We start from the raw sequence: 20902 nt of genomic DNA on the forward strand, positions 1-20902 counted from the left end.
AAGTTGTAACGAAAGTATCTGACCAAACCAAGGGGATGGACGACGAGATTTGCATCGAGACGGACACAAAACAGATTCCGGACAGGAGTTATGAGATAAGGAAGAAGCAGAAGAAGAACCACCTAGCCGAAGTTCTTGGTTTGGAAAACAACCTGTGGGTGTGGCAAGCCTGTACATCGCGTCGCAATGTGCAAATCTACCGGGACGAGTGCTTCCAGAAACGTCAGAAGTAGAATTTAATCGTGTTAAAAGTTTTGACATATCTTTCATTCAACTTGTAAGTGGTGTCAAGGGTTTATAGAGAGGAGATCTAATAAAGCATTTGCTCACCCCTAGAAAAAATTGACGGTTGATTGCGAACTCTAATTTCACCTATTTTTTGCAACGGTCCATAATTTGGACACCTACAGCTAAATCAAATGGAAGGGTTGTTCGAAAGACTGCTTAAAATTAATTTAAATATCTTTTTATGTGCATATTTTGTTCGAAAGTTCATCGGATTCCCGAACTTTCGACCCAGAATGACGATATTTAGATATTTTTCGCGCCTCTATCGTACGAATTCCCCAATATCGGTGGATCCATCCATACTCACGTCAGAACGGAACGGACAAACAGCAGAACATCACGCGTACTGATTTATGCCCGCGCACACCAACGCAACCGGGCACGTATTCGTGTATTAAACACGCGCGCGTGAGAGAGCGAGAAACAACACTGATATTAAAAAGCACGTGGACCACGCAAGTGCTGTTGTGCGTAGGGTTTCTTACTACTCCGATGGAAGGGTACCAAGTTCAGCGCTATTTTATATTGATAACCAAAGTCACCAAACTGTTTCGATTTCGATCTATTGCACAATCCGTCTTCCGCCGCTGGAGTTGCAAGTACCACCCGGTAATTGCCCCGGAAGTTAATATCAACTGAAGCGCGATCTCAACATCGGGAATCTTTTCCATATCAGAAGCGTGTGCCACCTCACAAAAGCAGTGCCGTCTGCCTGCTGCCTGCCTGGTTGTGCGAGCAGCAGTTTGTAGCTCGCGAGTCGCGACCAACAAGGAAGACAGTGACGGCGACGACGACAACGACGTCGACGACGATGTGGTGTTGTTTAATAAATAATGAAAGCTACTTACCAGCCGAGCAATTGCTGCTCTTCCAGTGTACATTGCTTACTTTTGGAATCTAATCTCGTCGCGGCAAAGATACGCGGTCCATATCGGACGGCAGACGGTAACAGTGAACCTGAGCGGACATCAGTGTCGAGCTTGTTGATGGTGGTGTTACGATTACGACAGAGTGATTGACCTTGATAGTGGGGCCAGGAGCGGCCAGCAGCAGTACCAGCAGCAGTAGTGGCCGAGGCGTTAAGTACTTTCTGCAGTGTATAACAACAAGTGCACACCGTAAAATGTGTGATTGATGGTTGTTTTGATACCAAACCTCGCCGGAGCACCAGCAATCGGGGGCTCTCTTACCTAAAGCAGCAATCTAAAGTACGAAAGTACCTTGCGATTTTCGAGCAGCCACACGGGACAGCTAGTGCAGTGCCAAGCTAGTGCAATTCGCAATACACACTTTCTCAACCTCAGGTGTCTCAGGTGAGGTACCTTCTTCAGATTGTTTCGGAATTACCGGCCAACATAGAGTGGATTTAAGCTGATGTTCGAATTTGCAGTTGTTTGTGCGATGATTTGTTAGTGCCCAGCTTGTTGGAGCTGTCTCCTCGGGTATTTGCCGCTGGACCAGTGTATACATATTAATTAGTGAGTTCCAAGGATGTTACTTTATTTGTGCTGTCGGCGGTGCAGTCAATGTTCGCGATGAATGCTGATATTTATTCTGATATAACGGACACTAGGTATTTGTCGGTAAAATAGAGAAAGTATGGTTTGGATGTATTTTACGTGGCTCGATCAAAAGCTTCCCTAAGTTTGCGAGTATTTTTTTTCGTGTGCTAAGTGAAAATCCGCGGTAACATGCCGTTTTTCAAAACGAACTTCTTATGCTCGGGCCTTTAAGGGGACATAAACAATTGAAAATGTTGAAAAAATCAATGCTCATTTTTTACTTTAGATTTTGAGACTAGTTTTGTAATAATCCGACTATGAAAAGTGGATAAAAAACGATCATAGACATAAGGATTCCAGTGCGGCGTGAAACAACCTCGACGGAATGAAACGCCGCTCCGATTTACACGATTTACAAACTGGATGTTCCTTTTTTTGAAAACTGGAAACGTGTTGAAACAAACTTTTTGTTTTGTTTTGTTGATAGAAGTTTGGAAAAGACTGTTATAACTTTTGAGCTTTAAGCATAAGCATAAGCATAAGCATAGGATACCGCCCGTGTGCTGCTACTCCGTTATTGACCAGAACCGATGAAAATTGCAAAATGATGGCTGGAAAGAGCATACTTGGGACAGCACGCTATTCCTCATTGTGCAACCTTATCAGGTCCCTGCATGCTGATCAATACCGACGCCGGCCACGTCCGAATGCGGGTCCTGGAGGGATGGGAAGGAATGTTAGTCCAATACTTGTTGCTACTAAAGACCAGGGAATCCTCTGCATCTTCACAAGTATTTCGGGAAAGGAATTGTTATTAGTAGATGGGGGCAGTTATATGAGACTAACCTGACTATTCAAAAATTTTCTGGTAAAGCCAGTAATTACGAAAATTAAGATACCTTTAAAAAATACCTTTTAATAAATTTAATATAATGCCATTGGTGCTCATATACAACCATAATTTGATAATTTATATCTAAAAATATTATGCACATGCGAGATTTAAATTGACTCGAAAACCTCGTGACAAATTTGAATTTATTATATCTGAAAACAAAAATCAGGCATAATGAAACAAGCCCATATAGTTCCTAAGTTGATAAGCATTTCCTCCTATCAACGCTAATATGCAGAGATATAGCGCCCTACACGCTTACTGTTATAACTTTTGAGCTTTGTACCTAAACAATGCATGAGAAATAAGAAAAAGCAGACCAAATTTTATTGTTTCAACCATTTTTTTTCTTTTTTCTCAAGCTGTATTTGCAATTGATTTTCTTATAATAATGCGATTTTTTATGTATTTTATAACTCACTAGCTGACCCGACAAACTTCGTATTGCCACAAATTAACCTGTGTTGTACATAAATCATGAATCTCGGATGATCTTTGTCACAATCTCGAGTTTTGCTAGCCCCCCAGTGGGCGGCGCTTCCGACGGCGGGTCACCGGCAACACTCGCGACCGTCTCGTCCTGAATGATCTAGTGTTACTATAGATAGTTTTTGTGGTCTTGTATTGACTAATGTTTTATGGAAGAGTCTCGAATTTCTCGAGTTCGATTAGTTTTTGAGTTTCGCAAAAATTTCTGTTTTATTTGTATGAGAGTCCATATCCCCCTACCACAGGCGTCAGAGGTCTCTAACTATCGTAAAATAAATTCAAGACTCCAAAATCTCCCACATGCCAAATTTGGTTCCATTTGCTTGATTAGTTCTCAAGTTATAAGGAAATTTGAATTTCATTTGTATGGGAGCTCCCCTCTCAAAAGGGGAAGGTCGTAATTCACCATAGAAAAAATTTCTGCCATCTAAAACTCCCACATGCCAAATTTGGTTCCATTTGATTGATTAGTTCTCGAGATAAGAGGAAATTTACATTTCATTTGTATGGAAGCCCACCCTCTTAAAGGGGAGATGGGCCATAACTCGCTTTCTAAAGAAGAGAGGGGTCTCAATTCACCATAGAAAAAATCTTGCGTCCAAAACCACTTACATGTCAAATTTGATTCCATTTGCTTGATTAGTTCTCGAGTTATGAGGAAATTTGTTTTTCATTTGTATAGGAGCCCCCCCTCCTAAAGTGGGTAGGGGTCCCAATTTATCATAGAAAAAATTTTTGTCTCCAAAAACACCCACGTGCCAAATTTGGTTCCATTTACTTGATTAGTTCTCGAGTTATGAGGAAATTTGTATTTTGTTTGTATAGGAGCCCCTCCTCTTAAAGTTGGGAGGGGTCCTAATTCACCATAGAAAATATTCTTGCCCTCGAAAACTTTCACATGCAAATTTGGTTTCATTTGCTTGATTAGCTCTCGAGTTATGAGGAAATTTGTATTTCATTTGTATAGGAGCCCCCTTCCTAAAGTGGGGAGGGGTCCCAATTCATCATAGAAAAAAATTTTGTCTCCAAAAACACCCACGTGCCAAATTTTGTTCCATTTGCTTGATTAGTTCTCGAGTTATGAGGAAATTTGTATTTAGTTTGTATAGGAGCCCCCCCTCTTAAAGTTGGGAGGGGTCCTTATTCACCATAGAAAATATTCTTGTTCTCGAAAACTGTCACATGCCAAATTTTGTTCCATTTGCTTGATTAGTTCTCGAGTTATGAGGAAATTTGTATGGAAGCCCCCCCTTTTAAAGAGGAGAGGAGTTATAATTCCCCTTATAAAGAGGGGAGGGGTCTCAATTTACTATAGAATAAATTCTTGTCACCGAAAACACCCACATGCCAAATTTTGTTCTGTTTGCTTGATTAGTTGTCGAGTTATGCAGAAATTTGTGTTTCATTTGTATGGGAGCCCCCCCCTCTTAGTGGGGGGAGGGGTTTCTAACCATCACTAAAACCTTTCCTGGCCCCAAAAAACCTCTACATGCATATTTTCATGCCGATTGGTTCAGTAGTTTTCGATTCTATAAGGAACATACGGACAGACAGACAGACAGAAATCCTTCTTTAGATTAAATATACCACACCATATACACCATAATAGATCAAAATAATGGTCACGGTGGTAAGTCTCCAACACGGAAAAAAATCATTAAATATGCGTTCAAAAAGATGCACTATATTTGATTAATGAGCTTCTCTAGAGAAAAATCTCTTCTGTGACAATCTCAATGATCGTCGTTTGCAGTAGGCACCGATTGTTGTGTCACAGTTTGCACACTACTCATACCCATCGATGAAGTTGAGCTAGATAGTTGTAATCCTGTGCCTCAATTCGGTACAACACAGATAATAAAGCCAACGAACTTTTTGAGATTAAGGTTCCATACTTGATATGGAGTGAGAAGGAAAGTTAAGAAACTTTAGCCGTCCTACTGAATTCTGCATTCACCAATAATACGGCCTCTTTCCAGGGCAAATTATAAGAATGGTACTTGCTCGAGGTGCACATGGAGCCTTCTGACCAAGGGTAAGTTATGACTAGTCTCCGCACTTCCTGGCTCTAGAGAGCGAGATTGGATATGAAAGGTATTAAAAAGCATAAAAGAAAAAAGGGTGAAAACACTGACATCTAAGCAGGGTTAATAGAAAGCAGATCGTCCACACTATAGCGAAAGAAAAAGAACGAAGTGCGGGATACAACACTTGGACGGTACCACAGTAGATCAAAATTCTGGTAGCAGTGATAATGTCCATAGAGAAAAAGTGGCAGGTTTTAATACGTTGCCGATATTCCTTAAATGATAAAGAGTGGCACAATGTCCGGTTAAACATTGTACCGCCATCCGGGGTGACATTGGGCCACGGGGGTGAGATTGGGCCAAAAACCAAAAATGTTTATTTGTGAAAATTTATTATATCTGTAGAAACTGGTGACTTAAATTCAAAATGATGATGAACATAACATATTTATTCATAACTTAGAATGGAACACAGATAATATTAGCAAACTATTTAGCCTAAGCAGGGTTTCAAAGTTCGTGATCAAAAATACGCGGAAATAACGCTTGTAAAAAATGTCCCGCATGAACCAACCCAAACAAGAAATCGCATCAACTTGCTATCTTGAAGGTATATAAACTAATCATTTACAATGTTTCGAAAGGTTATTATGTGTTGGATAAGTTTTGATTACGAAAATAATATTTTTCGAAACTTTGTACTTTTCGAGCTTCACGGGGGTGAGATTGTGCCAAGCCATAATGATCGATCCAATTTGTGGATTTCACATACACAACAAAAATACGTCAGTATACACCAGCACACTCACATTCTTTACTATTGAGCACAATATTTTGACAGATTAGATTGCATCATCCATTTTGGAGCAAACTGCATCATAGATCTGCTAAATAATTTAAATTAATTTTTACTTTTTCTCTGGAAATTTCAGATACTTTGAATAAACACTCTAATATAAGACGAATATATTATACCGTGTATAAACTGCCAGTTTTAAGGAGGGGGGAGGGGGGTAGGATAGGCCACATATTCTGCGGTCGCGGGTTCTTGAACGAAGTAATGGTTACTTTTGTTAAATAATCAAATAGGTATGCTTCCTTAGGATACACCCTTTCATATATCTCCCCCTTGTTAACCCTAGAAATGCTACTGGCTATATAAAGGCTCTCCATTGACTACGAAATCATTTTTAGTTATTTCAGACCACTCCGGGTTATTTTCGTTCATATTTTTTGTATGATGCGTTGTTTTTGGCCGGCCCCCTGCCCCTAATAGTCCACTTAGTTCATGGACGGCCACATATGAACTACTTTATACTGATCTTTATGTGTATTGTTTATAAACATGCTAATGTTCACTGTTTAGGTTTTTAGCCTAACTTTATGTTTTTGGCACAATGTCACCCCCTAGAAGGGGTGAGATTGTGCCAAAGTTGATGCACTTCCAGTAAAATTAGGTTTCATTGTAACTAGACCATCTCTACGGTAGTTGTTAATTGAACAATTTAGTATATATTGACAGCTTCGAAATCAACTTAGTTCCTAAATTGTGTGTATACTGAGCTAAAGAACAAAAATATATACTTTTTTGGCACAATCTCGCCCCGGATGACGGTACTCGAAAAACTGTACTGTTTATTGCATGGGTAAAATTGATAAAATTTTGAGTAAAACTAGTTTAAAGTGTAATGTTTACACGTGAAAAATTTCGTCACAATCTGTCAAATGGTTATCGAGACGGCAGAAGCAAGAAATGCTACGACAAAAATTTATGGCACGGTAGTGGAAAATCCAGGTTAGTCCCATAGATGGATTGCGAAACAGTTGGGAATCGACCATCCGACCGTGTCCCGTGTGATAAAATCATTCATGGAGACCCAGACGACCCAGTGGCGAGCTGACAGCAAAAGAGAAGCGTAGTTTACTTCCTCCGTGAAGGCGATGAAGGTGATGGGTTGCTTCAAGCACAGTCTGAACCTTTCGATTCAAGACGTGGCCAAGAAAGTCAATTCTTCCGACTAGTTGGTCCAGCGAGCGGTAAGAAAAGAAGGTACCGAAGGTGCCTAACCGAACCGATAAACAGAATGCATCGTAATGATCGACGAGACGTACATTAAAGCGGCTGCCAAGTAGATCTCCGGTCTGGAGTTTTTCGTTGTCCCGGCTGGATTTTGCGGAGAAGCTCTGGAAGAAGACGGTCGACAAATTTGCCAAGAAGTATTTGAAGTGTGGTGGGCGATGGGTGGGTACAGCAAATTCAGCAAGCCGTACATAACGACCGGCACCATCAACGGCCAAATATATAAAGAAAAATGCCTCCAAAAGCGCCTGCAACCCTTCCTCCGGTCTCACGAAGGTGACACTCTGTTTCGGCTCTGTTCTAAACATCATACCATTACGCGAAACCGGAAAAGGCAAATCTACCAAACGCACCAGAACTTCACCCAATAGAAAAATTCTGGGTAAATGAAGGGCAATGAAGGGTGGGTAGATAAACTGCTCTACAACCCTGTGTTTAATTCCAACGGGATGCTATTTGCATGTCAGTAATTTGCCTTTTACCACAGATATGGCTGGTAAACGGCTGAATAATGCGTACCGTCGGTGCCTTGTGCACGTGTAGGCATAAAATAGACCCTACAGTGGTCCATAGCCTCTTATTCAGCAACTCCTATTCCTACCTCCTCGTGGTACCAGCCGCGATACGAGCAACTTTGGTGGAGATCGGGTAACCAACCCCGGTGGAAGCCAAGGGCGTATGCTGACAGAAAAGGAGGGCTCTTTCGAGCTTCGTTGGCCCTCCGGCGAAACAGGGGGTTGGTGTAGCAGGCTTTGCAAGCCGTCACCACGAAAAATACTAAAGCACGGAACGAAGAACAAATATGTTCTTACTGGAACCACAGATATGAAGGAAGGTACCCAGAAATGACCGGCCACCCAAAGTAGAAAAACTTTGTTTTGGCGGGAGAGCTCCTTCAATGCCGTGCTATACTACCAAAGGTGTGAAGACAACCTCAGGTTGCTATTGACGCGGGGGTTGTTGCGTACGGCTCTTGCGAGGTTTAGGCAACGCCCTCCTTGTCTTCGCAGAGTTGCATTGTTTAGGAAGTTCCGTACATTTTATCCTTAACGCTGCAGAATTGCATTGTTTAGATGGTGGCGGGTCACTCCCAGAAGGGAGTTCCGCTCGTACTGTTCTCTATTTTGCAGCAGAGGTTATTGTACCCATGTTGAACAGACATTTGCCAACCTGCGATCTGCCTGGTCGACTTTTGATCAACCTCCGTTAGCAGTTCAACGGTCTTTTCAAACACATTGAGACGGCCTATCCACCTTGCTTATATTGAAAATCCGTCGTTCTAATTCTAAAGGAATCACGGTGTCGACACTGTCTTGAAAGTACCCTAGGAAAAAATGAGCCTTCGGCTCGAATCCAAGCCACGTAGCTACCCAGCAAACACCAACTCGTATATCAATGTACGAAAATTATCGTTATTGACTTTTAATAAATTCAGGATTGTAAAAATAGTCTAATGAAACGCACACAAGTTTACATTCTGTCGTATTTGACGATAACAAGTGATTGACTTACGACTTTCAGTGTAGAATTGTATATCATTATACAACTAATCGCTTTGAGTCGGATCCTATCGCATACAAAGACTCATAAAGTCGAATTTTTAACGTATATTTTGTAGTACGTATATGGCCTCCAAATTAGTACGCATATGCTAGTTTTGTGCATCAGATACGATTTTGCAGGGTATATATAAGTACATATAACTCATTTGTTACTCTGATATGCATATGAAAATGTTTACTGGGTAAGCCCTTTCCCAAAGAACGAGAGTACATGCCGCCTGCTCCAACCATTTGACCATATTCTGGTCAGAGCCTGCCATTGTCAAGTAACCATTCTTGAATTTATAACTCCTGAACTTGGTCCTAATGTCTGAAGTCTATAGGTCAGTTATCCGATCCACAAGAACGGCACGGATTGCCAGCAGCTGATACCACTTCTGCCGTGATCGGTACAAGTTGGACAGTCATTTAACTCATAGCCGGGATCAGGAAGGTTATCCGTGCAACTTTTCTCATTCCGTAGTGATGAATTCAGGATCAGGGATAAAGCAGAGAGTCCGCCTTTCAACGAATGGCGACTTTCCCTCCGCCAGTAGTGTATGTACTGATCGGACTACGTACTTCCGATCTACCTCCGAACGTCACCTTCAAAGCTTCTTCGTTGTTCTGCCTACCTTTAGAAATTTCCTCTTCAATGTTCTTGGTATAATGTTTCATGTCGAGCACTCTAGGGACGGGTCGCGTTACATCGAGGATTGTAGTCCTCTTCCACATTTGGGTCACAATATAGTATACTCCAAAGCTGCTTGCTGCATTGAGAGCAAATTTTTTTTACAAGATTTGCGGCGGAACCAACTCCATGTCCAGCTTCAGATGGATCCACCCCAAAAGTTTCGCGTTTATTGCGTCGTAGAAAAATATTCGAGATGCTTAACATAAGCTTAAATTAATTCCAAAACTAACTCAATAGGGTAACGGACCCCCCTTCGTTATAATAAGCACGTTCCATTCTTCATTTCGAGTTCTCAAAAGAATTATATTCGAAAGTTCTCAAGTTTTTCACACAAGATGAATCTGACATTTCTTGCCTGTTTGTACATGTCATGGGTGACATGAGGCTGATAGAATATTTCGGAACTTACATTTCTTAGTGAAACAATTTTTCATGCTCCAGCGGGAGTTTGTCATACGAAAGCTGTACTTCGTCATATGCAAGGTTTCCTTGGTCTATCATGGACAAACAGCTATTGTTTACAAAAATATATGCATGTATTCTTTAAGCCTTGTGCAAGAACTATCCAACTCCCACAAAACATTGAAAATAGTTTGAATCACAGCCCAACACATGAAGTGTTCACTACGAGTGATCAGCAGATTCTCTTTATCATTTTCAAAGCAGGTAGAAAATCAAAAAAAAACTTCTTGAGAAAATAGTTAAAAATAATATAATTTTTTTACGTTAGATTCTCGTCGATAACGAAAATGCATTTCATAGATATTAATGTCAAGTAATAGTTCGAATGTAATTCGCATTAAAGTTAGCTCCAATGCCATTTTTCGTGCCTGTGTTGGTAAAGTAGACCAAGACCTGCCATAGACGAACCCATCCAGCACCTTATTTAACCTGAGAGAGAGGAGCCAGCTCAGCTCAGTGACAGATTGATTATTTTTGTTGTCTTCTTCTTATATTTGAGGCAAAAAATTCAAAAAGTACAATTTAATACAAGTTAGCATGCTCGGGTTTGCGAGGGATTTGAAATTTCATCGCAAATAAATACTTCCTCTGTTTTATTCAATCAAGCTAGCCCGGTTCACATTGACATTTCTTACCCGGTTTCCACTGACAGTTCGATGCACAAAAACAGTCGCAGCTGGCTCCTCTCTCTCAGTCTTTAACGAGTGCACAACAACAAGCGAGCTTAGCGAGAAATGAGCGAGTGTCTATTAGCGTTTTTGTTTTTGCTTAGGTCCAACTTAGGTTCGCTCTAGTTCCAATCGATCGGCTGTCAAAACTTTTGTTTTTTCACTCAGGTTGAACTTATAGCGAATTCATAAATTAACCTGGGTTCGTGCTAACTCGAACCCGAAATTTATGAACGATACGGGCAGTTTGACAGATCGACCCGTAAACCGTAACGCTAGACAGTTTTAACCTGCGCTTCAAACTGAATGCTGTCAGTTTAACCGAGATGCAATCTCGGTTAATTTATGAACGCTTTGACAGCACTTCGATTAAAACTGAGTGCTAATCGACCTGAGCCAGGTTAATTTATGAATTCGCTATTAGTTTCGCTCTGGGTTGAACTTTTTAGATGATGGGTTCGCTCTGGGTATTTTTACAGTTTCAACCCCGCCATGAGCAATATACTGATAACCAGAAAACGTTTGTTTATTCTCCCGAAAATGTTTGTTTATTCAGTGGTCGAGTTGGAACTAACCCAGGGTAAAAACAAAAACGCTTACAGCGAATTCATAAATTAACCTGGGTTCGTGCTAACTCGAACCCGAAATTTATGAACAATACGGGCAGTTTGACAGATCGACCCGTAAACCGTAATGCTAGACAGTTTTAACCTGCGCTTCAAACTGAATGCTGTCAGTTTAACCGAGATGCAATCTCGGTTAATTTATGAACTCTTTGACAGCACTTCAATTAAAACTGAGTGCTAATCGACCTGAGCCAGGGTAATTTATGAATTCGCTATAAGTCATGGTTCAAGCCGTCTAGCTTGGCTATCAATCAAGATGTGTACCCGAATGAATGTTTGAAGAAAATTTTGATCCCGTTTGTAGAAAAGCGTCTTGCAGATGGACACATCACATACATGTTTTGACCGGATAACCGCATCATCGCATTACGCCAAAAATCAGAATCGTTTCTGAATACCTATTCGATCCCATTTATACCCAAAAACCACAACCGGACGAATCTGCCTCAGCGAGTGCCGCTCAATTGATGATTTCTTCAGGATTTTGAGCTTCTTGGTGTACAAAAATAACTACATTGTGAGAGCCAAGAATTGCAAACAGTTAATTAGTAGAATCAAGAGATGCATACACAAATTTTTTTCAACAATGGACAATGTATATTTAATTTTCGTAAATCCTCTAGTAGCACCATTGGTTGCATGAAGGGTTACGCAACTATAATTGAAACATTCAAATATGTTAGAAATTCGCACTCGTTACCTTTATTGAACTTTACCGTTAACGTTACCAAGGGAACGGACATATATATGGTGTGATGCCACCGTAAACATTTGAGCATGAAATTGACCAATTATTTTTGCTATTAGATTAACGGTCGTAGAGCATCGATAATATATTTATAAAATTCGCTAATAATCACCGTAAACAATAGTTTATGAGATAGAATTACTGTCGGATCTAGTTTACAGGAAAAATAGATATGCGATTCTACGTTTCATAATTGTTCATAACAGATTAATACCTACTACTAGCAACTCTGTTCTCCTGGAAAAGTGCCATAGCATAAACAGAAGGATAGTGGCAGCAGGACGTAAAACTGCTGAAATCAGTAAAAAATGCGACTGGACTCTGACGACCTTCACCTTAAATATATGCCTGAATCAACATGATGCAGCATCATGTGACATTATTGTTTTCCAATGACATTATAATCACACGATGTTGCGATGAAGTTTCATGTTACTAGATATACACTAATATATTGATGACCGCCAGTATAAGTATTGGATAACCCGAATCCAACGTATTAATAACATAAAGTTGCTCATTTGTTATGTATTTCAATACTGTAACCGGTGAAGTTCTTTTCAATTCACATAAGATTTAATTGCAACATGGAAGATGTTGCAAGTGCTGCTTGGATCAGATCTTCTTCAAGTGTCTTTGTCATTTTTTGACAGCTTGAGAAAAAATTCCAAAATTTTAGTTGCCACCCGTTATAATTAAATCTAAATTATGTTGATTTAAAATTTAATATTTGGCATGAATTATAATGTTAAAATGGATATGGGTATTAACCAGTGATATTACCAAAGGCATTCAAACTTCCAACAGCCAATAATTGACCAGTATTTCCTAGAACTAATCAGTGAATCCTGCTTCTACTCTTTCAGTCACGATGTCAACATTCTTCACTACCAACCGGCACGGCTACAGCGTACGCTTCTCGCCCTTCAATCCGGACCAGTTTGTGGTGGCTTCTAGTCAGTTCTATGGTCTGGCCGGCGGAGGCACACTGTACTTTCTGGAACTATCCGGTGACGGTGGAGGGATCGTGGAAAAGCGAACCCACAGCTGGACCGACGGACTGTTTGATGTGGTAAGTAATGAAAGCTTCGGCAAGCGAATCACACATTCACACATTCTAATCACGGCCGATTCTGTTCTCGCCCGCCCACCGCAGACATGGTCCGAATCGAACCAGGAAATCGTCGTTTCCGGCTCCGGTGACGGGAGCGTGCAGCTGTGGAACCTTAATCTTAGTGCCAACAATGGACCACCGCAGATGGTCTATCGGGAGCACAAGAAGGAGATTTACAGCGTCGACTGGAGCAAGGTACCGTACGAGCAGCTGTTTATCAGTGCCAGCTGGGACAGTACGGTGAAGATTTGGGATCCCATTCGAAACCACTCGCTCAGCACCTACATCGGGCACAGCCAGCTGGTGTACAACGCGGTGTTTGCGGCCCACATCCCGAACACGTTCGCCAGCGTCAGCGGCGATGGGATGCTAAAAATTTGGGATATTCTGTGCTATGATTTACCGATTGCCAGCATTAAAGCTCACGAGGGAGAGGTAAGTGTTTGTTGCCAAACAAGTTCATTGATAGTTCATTGTAAATATAACACATTCACGATTGGCTATTGTAGGTTCTAACGGTTGACTGGTGTAAGCATGATTCGAATGTCCTAGCCACGGGTGCTTCGGATGGTTTGATTCGGGTATGGGATCTGCGAAACTTTGGCATCCCACTGGCCGAGTTGAAGGGCAACGAGTTTGCCGTAAGAAAAGTACAATTTTCACCCCACAACTTGTCGGTGCTGGCCAGCGTCGGTTACGATTTCACCACTCGGTAAAATAGCATACCTCATTTCATGAAAGTACCTATCTGTAATCTCACCTTCTATTCGTTTATTTCAGCATCTGGGATTTCAAGAAGAGCAACGAGGCACTGGAAACGATTAAGCATCACTCGGAGTTTACCTACGGATTGGACTGGAACCGGCGCCGTCAGAATCAGCTGGCCGATTGTGGCTGGGATTCGTTGGTGCATGTTTTCAAACCGGATTGCCTTGCTGACAAAATTTAAACGGTGCGCCGTTCGGCGACAGATCGATAAATTGCAAAAAAAAACAAACAAAATTATATTCAAGATTAGGGCAGAGTAAAATTAAACCAAATTGTGATTTAGGAAGTAAGTAGTCTAAAAGAACTATTGGACAAAAACTATTTTATCGACAGAAGATAAGCAACTAAAAAAATGCATTGTGTAATAGCTATGTTTCGATGTAATTGGAGTCCAAGGCTAAATTTAATCAATTGTACAGGAGGCAAGGATGGTAGATGTACGACGCACAGACGGAAAGGTTTGCACGAGTGAACCTTTCAAAGAGAGAGAAAGAGTCAGCCAGGTCACTTCACGCGTTAGAGCGGTAAAAGTGGTAGTTTATATTAAACTGTAATATTGTTTTACTGTGTAATTTATTGTACTTACAAATAGTTTGCCACACACTGTAAAAAACAAAATGGTAACGGTTCAAAATTAGTCAAATTGATTGAAGGATTCAAAAAGTATTTTGTTTGGCTATTTTATTGATTTTATGTTGTTTTTGTTATCGGATGTACTGTCGCATGAAAACAAAATTGAAAAATAAATGAGGTATTTTATACGTTTTGACAAAACTCCGTCGTATCGGTAATGAGGGAAGATGACATTTGATTCTTAAATTCAGTACCGAAAATAGCTCTTTACACCACTTTTTCGAATTTTTGAACTTTTAGACGTCGGGTTCGCTCTGGGTTTTTTCACAGTTTCAACCCCGCTGTAAGCGATACACGGACAACCCGAAAATGTTTGTTTATTCAGTGGTCAAGTTGGAACTAACCCAGGTTAAAAAACAAAAACGGTATACATAAGCAGAACGCAGTGAAACACAGCCTCTTAGCTATAATTTAACTATTTTTGGCTATTATTTTTGATATGCAGACTTCAGAATTATAGTTATCATGCATGGATGTTTGGTTAGCAAAATTTTAACAGTTTTACACTCCTGGTTGAAAAGGAAAACTTGTTAACACAGGACCTGAATGAATAAAACTATACAAAAAAAACCTTAATAAAATAAAAAAAAAAGAAGAAATCTGCTAACAAAACGAATATCATTATTATAATCTGTGTATTCTAAATTTATTAGTTGCTATAATCTTATATAGTTTTGATACTTTTATTTTTTTGCATTCAGCTTCAGAATTATTTAACTTGCTAGAATTTTGGTACGCTTCCAAAATAATGGACATTGTGTGTAATGTCTTGTAAAAAACAAATTAAACTTGCATACAAGATATGGTTTGCAAAAAAGCTTGGTGAAGCTTGATCTAGTATTTCGTATTCGCCGACGGTATGCAACCCGTGCAAATCAGATGAAGCAAAGTAGCTTAAAAGTAAGGTAAAGTATTTGCGGCTATTGTAATGTATTGGTAAATTTTATCAAGAATTTTAAATATCATCAAAAGTGCGCAATCGCTCATAAAAGTGCTATTTTAGATTGAATCGTTTCAGTATCTTCAGCGCATTTTTTGTCATATGTAGCAACATTTAAATCAAGTCAGCATGCAAGGGTTTGGAAATTTCATTGCAAATACTTAAATAAACCTTTGCACGGTGCCTAACCTCAACTATGGTTAGAAATTTTTGTGTGGTTTTTGTTTTGATTCCCGTTGTAACCTAGATTTATTGCTAGTGGGTTTATTACTTGTAATTCACACCACTTGTTTGCGGAAACCGGAAATGCCGACTTTTCCGAAGCAGAAAAATGATAGCAGTTCTGCACCAATGAGGTTTAAAAAGGTGTGGCAGATGAAGACATTTGATGGTATTAGTAGCGAAAAATCAGAAAACGACGTCAAACTACAAAAACAAACCGCGTCGGACAATGGGGTTTGTTTTTGGAGTTTGACGTCACGCTTCATCGTGATTGGTCGATTTACGATTTCACTCACACCATGATGAAATTTCTTCATTGCACTAACACCACTTAACCAACTTTGTCACACCTGTATATATCACATTGGTTCTGCACAACATACTCTGAAACAAAAACCATGGTATCTCGCACAATTTTGCAGAAAACGCATGCTTTTTATCAGTACCATGAAAAAGCTATTCAAATTTACCATGATTCTTGTACAAGTAATATGTTCTCAGATAATTTTACCACCTTTCATGGTCATGTCTAGTAATTTTGACTACGATTCTGTTATTTTTGTTATGTATCGGGGTAACGCCGAAAGTAACGCATAGTAAATGTGACCAGAACACTGCTTAAACTAAAAAGAAATCTTTTCTGCAAAAATTCACTGTTGTGTCCTCTTAATTTTACCCTCTAATATGGTAACAATTACCATGATTCTTGTTTCAGTGTATTTTTGTCATTTTTGCAGTTTTTTGCTTCTGTGTCTTGCGAATAAGTAATCAAAACCAACCCCACAACACTGTCAAACCTGGGACGAAAAAAACGCACTGACATCTGCGTGCAATGCTTTATACTTTCCCTGTAAACTGCAAAGTAAACTGTTTTATTCATACGGCCTAATGTATACGGATTTTACTACGTTGCGACAATTTGACAGAAAACCCATGGAAAAACTATCAAATTGCCGCAACGTAGTAAAATCCGTATGCATTATGTCTGGGCCTTAAGGTACGTGTGCGTTAACAAGCACTATTGGTTCACATTTCTTTCTTTTTTTTAGATTGGTGGCCCTAGTCAAATGGATTCATGTCGCGGACATGATGGTTCGATAGATGGACAGAACACGATGGAGTACGAACTCACAAAACAACAAACGAATAGAACGAATACAATGTTACCAGCTGCGAATTAATGGATCCAGCTTATCCGCAACAATCTGACCGATTGTCGCGAATTGAAACAAAAGCTAGAAGAACAACAAGCGATATTGGAAAAACTATACTTTACTTCATGGTCAATAATAATAAACTGCTAGAAGATGGACAACCACTGCGTAAGAAAGTTACGACGGCCAAGGAAAATTTTACGGCATTTGCCGAAATGAAAAAAAATCGAAACCGTGGAAGAATTACATGCGCTAGAAGAAAATTTGCGGAATTTGGAATTCGAAGCAAAGTACTTCCGCTATTTGCATACAATTTACGAACTCAATGGAAAAAAAGAAGGGGCGCCCTTCTTCCGTACACTGATCAGGACATTAATTAAACCAAATGTATTACAAGACTATTCTTGGAAGGAAAACACTCGTATCCAAAAAGGCACAACTGAGGCTTCAAAGCTTTAGGGACAGCTTCCCAAAAATCGTTGAGTTTGAAAACCGTATCGTAAAGGCAGCCGCTTTCGATTTCACGAAAAAGCGTTCTGCAATTTTTTTGGGCAAAAAAATACAGATATAAAACGCCATGGTTTAGGTCAAACGGCTAAACGTGTTTGCTGCACGCGTTGGAGAAAGGTTGAGCTGATCGAGTGCAAAGTTGGGTGCAGTTGATTTTATGAACGATCAGATTGAGTATGAGTATGAAGATTTGGATAATTTCGTTGAAGTAGATTATATTGAAGGCGTTTGATACAATGAATTTTAAATGCGAATTTATATATTTTCGTAAAATCTAGCGTTATCTTATGTTTTGTGACAGGAATGTTATTGATTTTGATATAAATGATTCAATAATATGCTACGTAAATTGAATATGTAGAGAAGAAAAGTTATGTTAGTCTAGTTAGAGCAAATGAACTGATGGATTTTATTCTAATCGGTATATAAAAAAGTGAACGTAAATATGTTTATATATTGCGTCGCCAGCACTAAATTGGACTTCCGAAAAAACGGCATACGATTTTTCTCCCGTACCGTACATTAAACCTAGTGTCGGAAGTAGTGCGCTGTATAGCATGTCTCATTTGCTATACAGCGCACTACTTCTCCCAATCGTCACTTCGTCAGTCAGCGCATTTCAATATTTTTGTTTGGCATTTCGCTAGCGATTTCGTTTTCGTCGTGTAAAGGTGCGTAAGAGATTTGGAAGTATATTTATTAAGTTTTTTGTACTTATTATAATATTTCGCAGCATTCTCTTCAAATTATACAGTTTAGACTCGAAAGGATAGCTATCAAATGATTCGAGTGGCCCATATCTTTCCACGTCGTCAACAAGATGCACAATATTGTGCATATTACTGCAGAACATCTGAGGCCCATACAATACTTTTACTCGTTTTAGAAAATCTATTATCAAGCTTCGCATAATGCCATAATTTTCCTTGATTTGGTCATACCTCGAACATATATGAATTGCACAGTAAATATTTAGGAAATTGTGAAATATATCTGTTGAACTGAAAAACTTGTTTGTTACACTTACAACAATATTCGTATACATAAAGAAGACCTAAATTCAGCTCCTTTCCAACGGGAAAGATGCTCCAATCCTCGACCTTGGCGTTTGATTTCCCGTGGCAATTTAGTTATATTAAGAAAATTTGAAACCTGTTCAGTTTCTCTCGTCGACCATTTAGCTGTATAATTGTTCATTGTTCCATTTTTCCATCCACTCAAAAACCGCTTCATTATTCCCAAATCTATCAAATGTAAAGCATCTCTTATAGGAAAATCTTTTATCATGTCTAGATTGATAATTCTTTCCAGACTGCTATCAAATTTATAATGACCGTCATATATCCTGGCTCGGAAATTTTCATTATTACGGAGTGGCGCATTCAGGTCTGGAAAAATCATTGAATTAAAGGCAAATCAATATTCACCTTCAGTTACACACTTTAAACAGGATCCGAACCCGTTATGACCAATTACACATATAAAAAATATTAGCTTAATTTAAATTTAAGTTATTTTATTCCGTTTGTATCTATACCTCTTAACATTGATCAGGCAGGAGTGTCACAATTGAAGCACCTCAGTTTGAATAATATATTCACACCTTTGATTGTTAAACCGTTTGATAAAATGTCGTTGATTTCTTTAACGAATTCCAGAAAAGCATTGATATCTTTTGGTTTACCTACAAGTTAAAGTATTTTCGATTAGTATAAGAGATTGATAAACAAATAAAACTTGCATATTCCACAAAAAAACTCCAATAATAACTGGAGAAATATCATGTCGCATTTCATGCAAGTTCACTAATATAGGCCAAAGAGAAATTGAAGAGCTTTTAAATGTTAGTGGCCCATCTATGTTTATATTCAGAGAAATTGTAGAGTCTAGTTTATCAATACCGGTCAAAATTTCTGATAAAATCTTTTTCAACCCATAGTACCAGTATTTTCCATCTGTAGTGCCATCTGAATGAAGTTCAGCTCTCCTTGGGGTTTTCACAAGAGTTCTGGCATCTACCGGTAACACGTTTTCTGATACATGACTCCGAACGAAGTGTAGCAATTGATTCAAAGCAGAGTGTCTTATTTGATTTGAAATTGCCCAATCTCGTAACTTTTTACGGAACTCATACATATCATTGAACTGGCTCAGTTTGTCTGCGACAATACTGTTTTCGTCGCTACTAATTGTAAGAGATTGGTTGTGATTATTAACATTATGCGGTTGCTCTGGTTCGTTGTTGGTTACCGGGTTGTTGATGGCCTTCTATTTGATTTGAATTCTGATGAACATCTTCACCAATCAAAACTCGTGACGATAAGCACTCTTTCCCAAGTAATAATTTCAGGCTGATCAAACGCTTTTGTAGCAGATTTTATTCAACCTGTGGCTGAACCTACTGTGTTACCTGACTCACTGCGAAATGCGTTGTATTCGCGGGATCGTGTTGGTTCGAAAGGTTTCGAATAATATCGCCCTTGTATCGAAAATATCGTTAATTTTGATCACTAAAAATAACATTATATTTCATGTGCCAGTAGTACGCAATAATTATATTCCCAAGTAACAACGGTAGTTGAATTGCAAGAGCAGTGGCTGTTTACGGGTTGGTTTAAGGCAACCAAAGCTGCATAAAGTAAGCACTCAAATGGTGTTTAAATAAGCGATGTTTAAGCTACTTTAAGTTTTTCAAACCAGTTCTCTCCCAAAAGCTGATAAAAAGCTTAATAACGGATTTTTCTGCTAAACAATCTGCTTCTAAACAGCCATAAACATCAAACCGTGTTACGGCTGCTTAAAGGTGTTAAAATGTAGAGTGGAAGCTTTCATTAGGCTCACAGCTTTCAAACTACTTAAAGTCTGCTTAAGGGTGTTAAAGTGGCTTTACAAACTTCTACCAAGTTTTCTTTCGGCTCACAGCACACATTCTGTCAGATCATAGAATTTCGCAATTCGGCTGACAGCAAAAGTTTATCAGTTATCGACATTATCGACTGCTTCCCGCTAGACGGGCTAGGCTTCAGGTGTAAAGATACACTCACTGTCTGTTCTGCAGATGCAAATGGGGCGGATCATATGGTGAGTGCTTATGGATCAAAAGATGACGGGTTCAATTCCCGGAAAAAAGACATGCATTTTTAATTAGCTAGTTTACTTGTACGAATTAAAGTTATTCGAAACTAAAAATATCGCGTTGACGGCGAAGTAAAAATAACGCGTTTCATTTTTTTAAATTTAAAAATAGATTTTTTTTGGCTGCATAAAGGTTGATGAAGCGTTGATTAAGCGACTGGATAGGTAGATTGCAAAACTATTTCTCGTTCTAAAAATAGAGTTGACAGCATTGCGCAGATTGGCTATTTAAAAGTGCAAAAAAGTTTCTATTAAGCTTCATTGCAGCTTCGAAAGCAACTATTAATTAGCCTGAAGCTTGATAAAATCACCAGATTTAGATGTTTAAGAGCTGAAAAAAGGTTTTCATTTCTAAACCTAAGCCATAGATCAGCCACAGGTTGTATAAAATCAGCTATAAAAGCGT

General features: G+C 39.3%; 1 protein-coding gene across 1 annotated transcript; it reads left to right on the top strand.

Moving 5' to 3' along the window:
- Nucleotides 1-1381: 1381 nt before the first annotated feature.
- On the top strand, nucleotides 1382-14400 carry LOC128737164 (peroxisomal targeting signal 2 receptor). The gene is made up of 5 exons (XM_053831737.1): nucleotides 1382-1766; nucleotides 12887-13092; nucleotides 13177-13569; nucleotides 13644-13846; nucleotides 13915-14400. The coding sequence occupies exons 2-5, from the start codon at nucleotides 12892-12894 to the stop codon at nucleotides 14081-14083; spliced, it is 966 nt and encodes a 321-aa protein (XP_053687712.1). The 5' UTR covers nucleotides 1382-1766; nucleotides 12887-12891; the 3' UTR covers nucleotides 14084-14400.
- The last annotated feature ends 6502 nt before the right edge of the window (nucleotides 14401-20902 follow it).

The sequence above is a fragment of the Sabethes cyaneus genome, chromosome 2 (genome assembly GCF_943734655.1).
Source record: "Sabethes cyaneus chromosome 2, idSabCyanKW18_F2, whole genome shotgun sequence".
Taxonomy (NCBI): domain Eukaryota; kingdom Metazoa; phylum Arthropoda; class Insecta; order Diptera; family Culicidae; genus Sabethes; species Sabethes cyaneus.

What these genes read in the sequence shown, in the direction of transcription:
- LOC128737164 (XM_053831737.1), top strand. Translation starts at nt 12,892, where the DNA reads ATGTCAACATTCTTCACTACCAACCGGCACGGCTACAGCGTACGCTTC. An exon ending in CCGACGGACTGTTTGATGTG is followed by an intron (nt 13,093 to 13,176) that starts GTAAGTAATGAA and finishes CGCCCACCGCAG; the next exon opens with ACATGGTCCGAATCGAACCA. An exon ending in TTAAAGCTCACGAGGGAGAG is followed by an intron (nt 13,570 to 13,643) that starts GTAAGTGTTTGT and finishes TGGCTATTGTAG; the next exon opens with GTTCTAACGGTTGACTGGTG.